Source organism: Zingiber officinale, chromosome 8A (assembly GCF_018446385.1).
Source record: "Zingiber officinale cultivar Zhangliang chromosome 8A, Zo_v1.1, whole genome shotgun sequence".
Taxonomy (NCBI): Eukaryota; Viridiplantae; Streptophyta; class Magnoliopsida; order Zingiberales; family Zingiberaceae; genus Zingiber; species Zingiber officinale.
This window is the reverse complement of record NC_056000.1, coordinates 47,967,932-47,978,777: the sequence shown is the minus strand read 5'-3', so window position 1 is coordinate 47,978,777 and position 10,846 is coordinate 47,967,932. Positions and strand designations below refer to the sequence as shown.

The following is a 10,846-nucleotide window of genomic DNA, read 5'->3' as shown; positions in this document are numbered from 1 at the left end:
CTGTTCAATTGGCCCAATTGTTTACCCACCCCAATACTGGTATTCCCATCAGGGACCACATTGAGCTTTGAATTGGTCTTCGAAACAAGATTTGGGTGCGAAAGGAATGTGCTCTGTTGGACCTCGGTGACTGGACCCCACGCATGTCTGTCTCCTTCAAAACTCGCGCGTACAGCTGTGCAGCCGGGTCATGGAGCCCATGGAGGTGTTCAATTAATAATAAGGTACCAAAAAAAAAAATTGGGAGGAAAAAAAGAATCAAAATTTCCGGACTCCACCCACATGTTTAAACCGCAATTAACAACACTCGAATGAGGTCCGCGCAGCGGTGGCTTTACTCGACGCTCAGCTGACTGCGGCAGACCAGTGAGACCGCCCTCGAAGGCCGTGCCGCGAAGCCAACGGCACACTGGCGATGGAAGCGTGACAGGATGAATCCAGGAGGAAGAGGTCAAAATGTCGGCCTTGGTATGAGATCGCTCGCCAAGACAGTGGTGAAGGTGGACGCATTCCGGGAGGATCCCTCCTTGCAAGGAGTCGCTGATTCGATGGGGAGACGGTTGACGCTGGTTCCTTCGATCGCCTTCTTACTCTTGCTCATGCCCTTCTTTGCCGGTGAGTGCTTTCCAAGATGAACTTTACTGTTTTTGCTTGAGTTTCTCTACTCGCTTTATTCTTAGGACTGACAACAGGTGTTAGTGATGCTATCTTGGATGGTGAAGTTTTAGATGTAGATATTCCTTCAGAAGTCTAGGTTTCGTTTCTGTATCTTCTCGATGATTTTTCGAGGCGTTGCTATTTCATACCCGATAGGGTATTCCTCATTTGTTGTGTTGTGATCATCAGGAGCAAAATATTTAAGTGCTTCCCCGTCAAACTCTTTCTTGCTTGAAGTACTTCATCTAAACCTTATCGTACTTCCCGTTATCACTTTTCAGCCTAATACATCATATTCATTTAGATGCAGAATGCATTACAATGACAAAGAGCTACAGAACAATTAGGGCCCAAAGCAGAAGAGATTCATCTTCTTTTTATATATTCAAATTAAATGAAGGAAGATAATTTTTTTTTGAAGTTTCTTTTTTTTTTTTTTTGTCAATTGCTGAACTTTATACGAATGTGATATGTTTTGCCAACTCTTGTCACAGTTCATTGTAATGGAAGCAAGGTTGGTGTGTGCTACGGCCGCAATGCTGATGACCTTCCAACACCAGACAAAGTTGCACAGCTGATCCAGCTTCACTCTATCAAGTATGTTCGAATCTATGACTCCAACATACAGGTAATCAAGGCATTTGCTAACACAGGCGTGGAGCTCATGGTTGGTGTTCCAAACTCGGACTTGCTCCCTTTCTCACAGTACCAATCCAATGTCGATACTTGGCTCAAGAACAGTATACTCCCCTACTACCCAGCGACAATGATCACCTACATTACGGTGGGAGCTGAGGTCACTGAGATCAAAGACAATGTTTCAGCCTTGGTGGTACCTGCCATGGTTAATGTTCTTACAGCACTTAAGAAGGTTGGCTTGCACAAAAGAATTAAAGTATCTAGCACACATTCTCTTGGAATTTTATCCAGATCATTTCCACCTTCGGCTGGGGCTTTGGACAGTAAATATGCATTCTTTTTGAAGCCTATGTTAGAGTTCCTTGTTGAGAACAATTCTCCATTCATGGTGGATCTCTATCCCTACTATGCTTATAGAGAGTCTCCTAGTAACGTCTCTTTGGACTATGCTCTCTTCTCTTCATCAGCAGTTGATGTAATTGATCCAAATACTGGTCTTGTGTACACAAACATGTTTGATGCACAGTTGGATTCTATCTTTTTCGCTCTAATGGCATTAAATTTTAGAACATTGAAGATTATGGTCACTGAATCAGGATGGCCAAACAAAGGTGCTGCTAAGGAAACTGCTGCAACTCCAGATAATGCACAGACTTACAACACCAATCTGATTCGTCATGTTGTCAATGATGCTGGAACTCCGACAAAGCCAGGGGAGCAAATTGATATCTATGTTTTTTCATTGTTCAATGAGAATAGGAAACCAGGTTTGGAGTCAGAGAGGAATTGGGGTCTGTTCTATCCAGATCAGACTAGTGTGTATAGTCTTGATTGGACTGGTATGGGAAATGTGGACATTGTTACTGGGGCAAATATCACTAGTTCGAATGGTACCTGGTGTGTGGCTTCCAGCAATGCTTCAGACGCAGATTTACAAAATGCACTGAACTGGGCTTGTGGCTCAGGCAATGTTGATTGTTCAGCTATTCAACCTAGTCAGCCATGTTATCAACCAGATACATTGGCTTCTCATGCATCTTATGCTTTCAATAGCTTCTATCAGCTGAATGGTGCTACTGATGTTGCTTGCAACTTTGGAGGTACAGGAGTAAAAACTATCAAAGATCCAAGTAAGTATGCCTTTATTCTATGTTGAATTATCCTGTGTTTGAAGGCAGTTTTTTGAATTTTGCTGAACTTGGGAAAAAATCTTGCAAACACCTAAATCGATGAGGCAAACCTTTATTAATACCTAGTTATGGGAAATTACTCAAGTTTGATAGTGATCATGTCTAAAGGTGATGGAGACGGTGCGCTGGGTAGGTGGCTTTGTTGTTGACAAGGAGATGACTCTGCTAGGGAGAAACAATGACGTCTGACACTCCTTTCAGCTCCTTTTTGCACACACTCGCAAGAGCAGAACGTTAGGACGAGAATTAGGGAAGGGGTCTCTGGCGTAGGCCCTCCAACGCTCAAGTTAGTACGGTGGGCAAGCGAAAAGTGGAGAAGATGAACAGTAGAAGTGAGTGTGTGATTAAGTGTAGTAAAGCGTAATGTAGCGTACTAAAGCGTACCTTGCCAACAGAGAGAACCCCTTTTTATATCGCCTCTTAGAACTTCCACAATCATCAGGCAGCATATCATATTTGCGAGCAAAAGATGTCGAGTAATGGAAGGCGTATAGTCTAGAAGATGTACAACCATCGTTTGAGGAATCTTCCATTACACGTATATGAACAGTCGTTTGTAACCTCCGCCATAATGATGAAAGTTGTATAGTTACCCTTATAAGAAGGTTTTGTTACAGGTATGTGTCAGAATATTCGAATATTCCCGACCAATAGCTGCTATTCTCTAACATGGTTGTTTCCGGGAAGAAATCCAATCGGCCTTATATCCAACCGAGTATATGAATGCCCGACCGACATTATGAATGTCCGATTGGCGATATGTTGAGTGTTACCTTATCATGCTGAGTATTCTGGTAGCTAGTAATAAAGAGCTGAGAAATGAGGGACTATGAGCCATAAGACTGAACGACTTTTGTATCTGTTGGCTATATGCTGGGAGATATTGTAATGCTAAATGACTGTATGCTGAGCGCCTTGGCTCCTATAAGTCTGACCAAATCTTAGTGCATCTGGCTATATGTTGGGAGGCTGCCGACCGATCGAGTTTATTCTGTATATCTTAGCAACAAGTGGAGCGACAAGTCCTTTAAGTTCGACCAACTTTAGGGTTAACTGACCATATGCTAAGAGACTTATGCTTAACAAATGGGAAGCTGGGTCCCCTAAATCCAACCGGCTTTGTGACCTACTGGTTTTATGTTAGTACCTTGATACGTAGTGCAGTCTCTTAAGTCCGACCAGTTTTTGGATCGACCGACTCTTTAGTCCGACCTACTCTTAAGTCTGAACGACTTACTGGAGGCCTTAGCGCTGAGGGGCTAAACCCGGACGAGGGTGACTCGTTCAACTGCATGTGCTCTAACTCTGATTGCCACATCACCCTAACTTTGACTACTACCTCACCTTAAATCTAGCCCCACTTACAACATACCATATCAGATGGGATAATGATGAAATCAATAGGTGTTTTACAGGGCTTACCTACAAGAATGCATGGTTTTTTTATTTTTTATTTTTGTATTGTATTGAAACTTGCCACGCTTTAAAGTAGTTGAGATCCTCTGTCCCAAAAATGGCGTGTCCTCGTGTCCCCTTGTCGATCGGACGGTCATGACATCCTCGTGATGTGCACTGCATCCTTGAGATGTGATCTAGTCCGTCCGATCAGCGAGGGGACATAGGGATACATCATTTTTGGGACAGAAGATCTCAACTCGCTTTAAAGGGCCAAGAAAATTGATATTCAGATAATTAGTTGTTATATATTGACATTACTAGGTTACTATTAATCTTTATAACTAATATAAATTGATAACTTTAGGAGAATATAACTGTCAAACTAATATAACTACAGATTCTAATTATATAACTGATACATATTATATATAACATAAATATTAATTTTAATTCTAATTAATATCAATATAACTTGTCTAAGAGTATTAGAGATAATAGGGATATCAGTGCAGTGGATTTAGTCTCAGATTGGTGTTGATTTAGATGTTCATCGTTAGTCGTATATATACCCATGTATAGGTATTTAAACAAGACAATACAATATTTTATTCCTACACCTTCTACATGGAACCAAACACTCCTTTTATAGTTAGGATTCCCAAAAAATATTCTTGGAAGGTCGCTGATTCGTATAGTGGATGACCCCAGGGATAGTGTGGGGTCAATAGTCAAGGTGATGTGGTGGTAAAAGGTCAAGAAGAGGTGGCAGTCAAGGTCGGAGAGTACGTGTCCGAATGGACCATTTCCCTGGAACTTGGCTCCCCTGTCTTAGGATTATTGCTCTTAGTTCACAGCCGATCGGTCCCCATAGCCGGTTGGATCTTCTGGGACTCAACTCCCCGTGCCTCGTGGTTACTGCTCTGGGTTCACTCCGGTCGGACCCCCACGGCTCAATCCTTCACTTCTCATGGACATGACTCCGAGCCTACTCCCGGTCGACCCCTACGCCGATCGGAATCCCAGGGCTCAGCCCTTTACTTCTCATAGGCACGACTCCCAATCTACTCCCGATCGGCCCCCGCGCCAGTCGGATCTCAGGACTCAGCCCCTCACTTCTCATAGGCATCGTTCCCAGTTTACTCCTGATCAGAGTCGGATCTCCAGGACTCAGCTTCTCGCTTCTGAGGGGCGTGGTTCCCAACATACACACGATCGGCCCAGTGTCGGTTTGACTATCGCCAGGAGACAACACTGTCAGCGAATCGCAACCACCTGTCAAGGAATAACGGTTATTCGTCAAGAAATATTCCAATATTCTGCCACATGTATGTCACGGAACCTACCTCTACCTAATGGAAATTCATTGTACATCCTCCATCATCCGACATACTATGACACCTCATTATTGCGGAGGTTATGAGAAGCAGTATAAAAAGGGGGCATCTCCATTGGCCAGGTACGTGCGTATATACGTATCTACTACAGTTCTATTGTCCATCTTCTTCCTGCACTTTTCGCTGTACCCTCGTTTTGATATGAACGTCGGAGTGTCTGGGACAGAAACCCTTCCTCGGTTCTCACCCTAACGTTCCCGTGTGATCTCCCTATGGTGTGCATAGGCTCGCGAGTATCACTTTTGACTGTCTTTCCCTGTCTCGCGCCAAGATCCGAAGTCTGCACTGCGTCTTCCAGTTCTAGCTTCAAGTCCTCTCTCTATTAGCATCCCTATCTTCGTCAACAGCTCCTCCGTCTGACTTAGCTTCTGGACGGGATCAGTCGCCTTTTCCTTGTTCTTTTTGTCAATATGTACATCTCACACATGCTTATAGCAATGGGCCTCTTCTCCTTCCCTCTTCTCAAAATAATTGTTCTTCCTCTCATCCGTGTGCCTAGTGCTCTTTTAGAGGTACATCTAGGGCATCCACCTGCCCTATAAAAGCACTGTTGTCTTTGCCTCCAACCTACTAGCTCATTGTGATGCTCTTCACGTGTGACATGCTATCACCCTCCACACTAACTTCCATTATTTTTGCCTTCTGTACGCTATGAAGAAGCAAGTCATAGGCAACCCTCATGAACTTTCACAATTCATCTCCATCACTGCCAATCAAACTGGCATCTCCAGCTCACATCCTAGCCTGAAGCACCAATTCAGCTTGTCGAGGGTAAGGGAGAATTTGTGGAGCCAAATATCTCACCAGTCCTTTATTGATACTGGTTTTTATTACCCGTGCTCAATCTCTACCTCACACACATTGATAACCTTCACTGTCTCTTTTATGTGGTTCAAACTTTGGAGACTTAAGATCTATGTGTAAGATGTTTATTCAAGTTCTGTACATGATTGTCTTGGAAACTAACATATGAAAATATACAGACGTTCTAATGAAATTATGGAAATCATAGTGTATGGTAATCAAAGCTGTGGAGAATATTTCAGGACCGGTTTTAACAGTGAGCAGCAAGCTTCATCCAACGTCATTGGTGGATCCTTTTCCTCATAATCCCGTTGCATCTGAGCTTCTCTTTCTGGGAGATCCACTCCTACCTCTGGTAAAAGCCATCCGTCCCTTTTATTCATTTCCAAGCCCAGGACTTCTGCCTGCCTGCAGTCTCCTTTATCTGCTGCCTTGTTTGTTGCACAACTGATTTCTTCTTTAATCTGTTGCACTGTCCCCTATCTATGCGTAGAAGGCTCTTGATGCTAGCGAACTTGATCTCTTTGTTTTCAGCAAGCTGACCTTCTCCTTACTTGCTTTATTCAAATCACATTGTACCCAAGTCACTCATCTTCCTTAAGATGCTCTTCATGTTTTTGTATTTTAGCCTTGTCTGCTTCAATTTCCACACTCTATGTATGTCTGTCATCTTTCTCTTTATATTCTCTCTCAGTGAGTACAGTGATCTGAGGTTGAATGGATCATTGTCCATCTTCTCTGTTCAAGGGTTACATGAAAGTATTATTTTTGGGGATTCATTATTGCCGCGTTTAGCATGTGGTTTGCTTATGAGAGTTCTAATTTGTGTAACAAGCTCCCCTTGGAAATTATCTATGCTATACTTTTAGGATGAATGGTAAGAATATTAGACTGGAATGGATATATTGCATGTTAACAAGTAAAAGAACAGGATTATATAGCATGGGTGATTACAGAGCATTCAGGCTGGAATGGTAGTCATCTAAATGTTCGAAAGGGCTGCAAGCTCATTTAATTTACTTCGAGGATTTTTATGGTATTCGGACAATTTGAAAACTAGGTGCAATATTTCAGAAATGTGTGGATTTAGAAATATTTGCCGAAGAAAATCCATCACTCATTTCCTGATCTATTGAAGTACTTCCCAGAACAAAACATGGACGATCCATCTATTCTGCTGAGCTTTCTGAACAAACTGAACCAACAATTTCTGAACTAACTAAATTTTTATGGTCTTAATATTTTTTTGGTTCACTAAGATTGTAATTCTGTTGCAGGTTATGATGCATGTGTTTATTCCACCTCGAGGTACCATAATTTCTCAGTCAAATTCACGAGATTTTTACCGACTTTTTCGGGTAATACTCTTTCTGTGTGTTGTGTTTCACAGTAAGATGGGCACTGGGAATTCTACTACATCAGCGGCTCTAACATCTAGTTCAGAGGGCAGCAATCCTTCATGGCTAAAAGAAAGCCTGCCTTACATGTTCACTCTATTGTTTGTCTACATTGCGGGCATTGCCTCTCATTAAGATAAATTAGGCTCAGCACTTATGTTGTCAGAGATCGCGATAAGTGGATTATCGTGGAGTTTGATGGTTGTGAAATCTTCGTTGGTGGGCAATCCATTGTCGAATACTACTGTCGCTGTAAGAACACTTTAGGATGAGTAATTCGCTGCTTATCGGTATGCATATCAAATATTAGTGATAAATTGTCCTAAAGAATTCTCAAGGTTAATGATAGTTGCTTGGTGTAATGCTAGAAGTGTCTGTCAATATACCATAATCTAAGTGTTTAAACTAGTATAATGACTTTGTCAAAGTCATGGGTATTTATAATTATTTCTCTTATTTGACAAATGTATTGATCGAAAATGTGGACTGGGGGCATGTTAATTAAGAAAAAAGTTAATATAACTATATTTCATAAAAGCTATACTAAATTAAATAAATATTTAAAATTATTTTTTAAAATGCATCCTCCTCATGCGCGTAATATATGTGGTCTCGCTCTCCCCGTAAAACTCTGCCGACGGAGCACTGCCTTTCCCGCCCCCGCACGTGCCACCAGACGTGGCCTCCACTCCGTCTCCACGTTACCATGTGCCCACCTAACCCTTCAAAAAATCACACAGTCCTCTCTTTATGCGCTGTGGCCCCCAACGCAGTATTTAGAATCAGCCGCAGCAGCAGGTGCCTGGGATCGCGAGGACGCCTACATCAATGCCATATTCGTATTCTACGCTACAGCCAAGTTTATTTTATTAATTTTTACTGATGCACTAAATTGAAATATATAAAAATATAAGAAAGAGAAATTATTGATTGTTATTTAAGAAGTGAATTATTTCTTTTTTTTCCTTTTTATGTTAAGGATCAAACTCGCCTAGAGTTAATTTTGAAGAACAGAAGGAAAAATTAGGACAGAGAGATGAGATGCTTGAAAAAAAGGAGCATGTCGTGGAGTCCAAATTTCTTCAAATTAATGCCTACGGGAGGGAGGTAAGTCGCCGGAGACGAGAGGGGTTCTTTAGAAGAGGTGTCGGATGTCCGGGCCGTGGATCAAGAAGGAGGCGGGAGGAATGGGCGGGAGGGTGTCGAAGAGAGCGGCGGGCGGGGCGGCGAGTTCGTCGAGTTCCTTCTGGCGGCGGAGCTCGAGGACCTTGCGGTGGGAGTTGGAGTGCTGGGAGACGACGAAGGTGGGGCTTGCGGCTGGGCGGTACTCCGGGACTAGGCGGCCGGACTTGAAGCGGACGCCGCAGGCGTTGCAGAGCGTTTTGGGGCCCACCGGCCCCGTCCGCCACTGCGGCGTCTTGTCGGTCTGGCAGTGGACGCAGCGGCGCCCGTCCGCGGAGGCGAGACCGGCCGGCTCCTTCCTCTTCGCGGCCTTCTTGGGCGGGGCGCGGGCGACGGGGGGCGCTGCGATGAGCTCCGAGTCAGGGGAAGGCGAGACGAACGCCGACTGGGATACGGCCAGTAGCCGGGAGGACCAGTTACATGGGGCGACGCGGGAGCGCTTGCTCCGCGCCTTGCCAGGGACGGGCGCCTCCGGACGGAAGGTGGTAATCTGCTTCTCACCGCCGCCGACGGAGTCCTCTGCAAGCCTGCCGGCGGATGTGACGGTGGCCGAGGAGGAGGACGAGGAAGAGGCAGAGTTGACGCCATTTATGAGGTGAAGCTTGTGCAGGTCTTCGCTGGAGAAGGAATCCTCAAAATTGGACACCGCCATTTCCAGCTCCGCCAACTCATCGTACTGCTGCAACCAAAAAAGGAAATCAAATGAAATGAAGGTGAAAAGGCCTCCAGTAACCGGAAAAAGCATCTTCCTTCCAACTTTCCATTTCTAGAACACAATTATCGTCCCAAGCATCAAGGTCGATATCAGTGGGGACGTTTCTTCATAATTGTTTCAGTTTTACTTGGAACAAAAGGAATAACAAAAACTGAACTGAAATTAATTGGAAAATTAAAACAGAAATTTCCAGCCCCAGTGACGAATTTCATTCGCCTGCTGTCTGCACATTTTGAAACAATTCCATCCCAAGAAGCTGAAAACAGATCTCTCTTCTCAAATCGGTGGTTTAATTGATTTCAAATCGTAGAAAGACAGATTTCAAATTATGAACGTTAGACGATCAGCACACACTAAGACGATGTTAAAACAGAAATGGAATTACCGGTTCACAGAGGTCGTCGGAGAGGCTGGCGTCGGGGAAGCTCCTGAAGGAGAGGCCCTCGGGGTAATGCTGCTCGAATCCGGACAGGGAGTTGCTACAGCTGTCCACCGCCGTGACGGTGGAGGAATCGGCAGAGTTACCCACCGCGTCATCGGATCCGCCTTCGTCGCTTCCTGCGACGACCCACCCCTCCCCCTCCTCCTCCCCCTCCCCCTCCCCCTCCTCCTCCTTGGAAAAATCTAGCAGGTCCTCGACGGCGAACTGGTCCACCCCCCCTCCGGCGTCCTTTTCCGGTACGCAATGCGGGTTCCCGGCTCGCCAGAAACCGGCGGGTAAGTACTCCGGCGCCTCCATTCCGGCCTCGAAGTTAGGGTTTACAGAGAGAGAGAGAGAGAGAGAGAGAGAGAGAGAGAGGGGGGATTGATTTGCAGGTGGTCGTCGCAAACGCAAAGGCGAAGACTGGCGTTGGAAATAAAGCGAAAGGGTAAGTTAAAGTTAATTATTTATGCGCGCGAGGAAAGAGCCCCCTTCATCACCTTCATCGAAGAGTCCCCTATGAAGTAACCCCCACGATGCCCAAACTACCCCCACCTTCGTCATCAATTACTGTCCTAGCCTAGCCACCGGCCCGTTGCGCGATCCGTCTCCGTCAAGCACGTTAATTTACGGCTCTCTCTTCGTGCCTACTCACAAATAACGGACCAAACGCCGCGTCAGTTTCCTCCCCCCGAGGAAAGTTAAGGAATTTACAGGTCTCACAGCATTTTAGTAGGAATTATAGAAAAAAGTATTTTAAATTAGTATTTAAATTTGTCAAATAAAAATATTTTTTTAATGAGGGGCATTTTCGGTAATCGGTCTTCGAAAGTTCCTTCGCCCACGCTTAAGCACGACGGTTACAGCTCGGCCGCGGACCATACAACCGCCACGTGGACAGTTACCAGAGGTCGCTGTCGTTTACCCGTTATCTTTTCAATTTTTTTTCGCGTCCATATCCGACGTGGCGCGAGTCTGCTTTTCCGGCCCGATTCTCGCTCCTGTACACGCGTCATCCATCCAGTGGCAGGCTGCGATAACTCGACGGT

At 44.7% G+C, this 10,846-nt stretch overlaps 2 protein-coding genes across 3 annotated transcripts; one reads left to right on the top strand and one right to left on the bottom strand.

The window, feature by feature from the left end:
- Nucleotides 1-240: 240 nt before the first annotated feature.
- LOC122008904 (glucan endo-1,3-beta-glucosidase 13-like) lies at nucleotides 241-7,944 on the top strand. The gene is made up of 4 exons (XM_042564812.1): nucleotides 241-615; nucleotides 1,152-2,426; nucleotides 7,360-7,390; nucleotides 7,473-7,944. Exons 1-4 carry the CDS (start codon nucleotides 432-434, stop codon nucleotides 7,612-7,614), a joined length of 1,632 nt encoding a protein of 543 aa, XP_042420746.1. The 5' UTR covers nucleotides 241-431; the 3' UTR covers nucleotides 7,615-7,944.
- Nucleotides 7,945-8,524: 580 nt separating this feature from the next.
- On the bottom strand, nucleotides 8,525-10,231 carry LOC122008905 (GATA transcription factor 4-like). Of its 2 annotated transcripts, none has more exons than XM_042564813.1 (2): nucleotides 9,762-10,231; nucleotides 8,525-9,340 (listed from the first exon to the last, which is right to left on the bottom strand). In XM_042564813.1, exons 1-2 carry the CDS (start codon nucleotides 10,113-10,115, stop codon nucleotides 8,615-8,617), a joined length of 1,080 nt encoding a protein of 359 aa, XP_042420747.1. In that variant the 5' UTR covers nucleotides 10,116-10,231; the 3' UTR covers nucleotides 8,525-8,614. The 2 variants fall into 2 exon arrangements, with proteins under 2 accessions (XP_042420747.1, XP_042420749.1); XM_042564815.1 differs by having other exon boundaries at nucleotides 8,525-9,337.
- Between the last annotated feature and the right edge of the window lie 615 nt (nucleotides 10,232-10,846).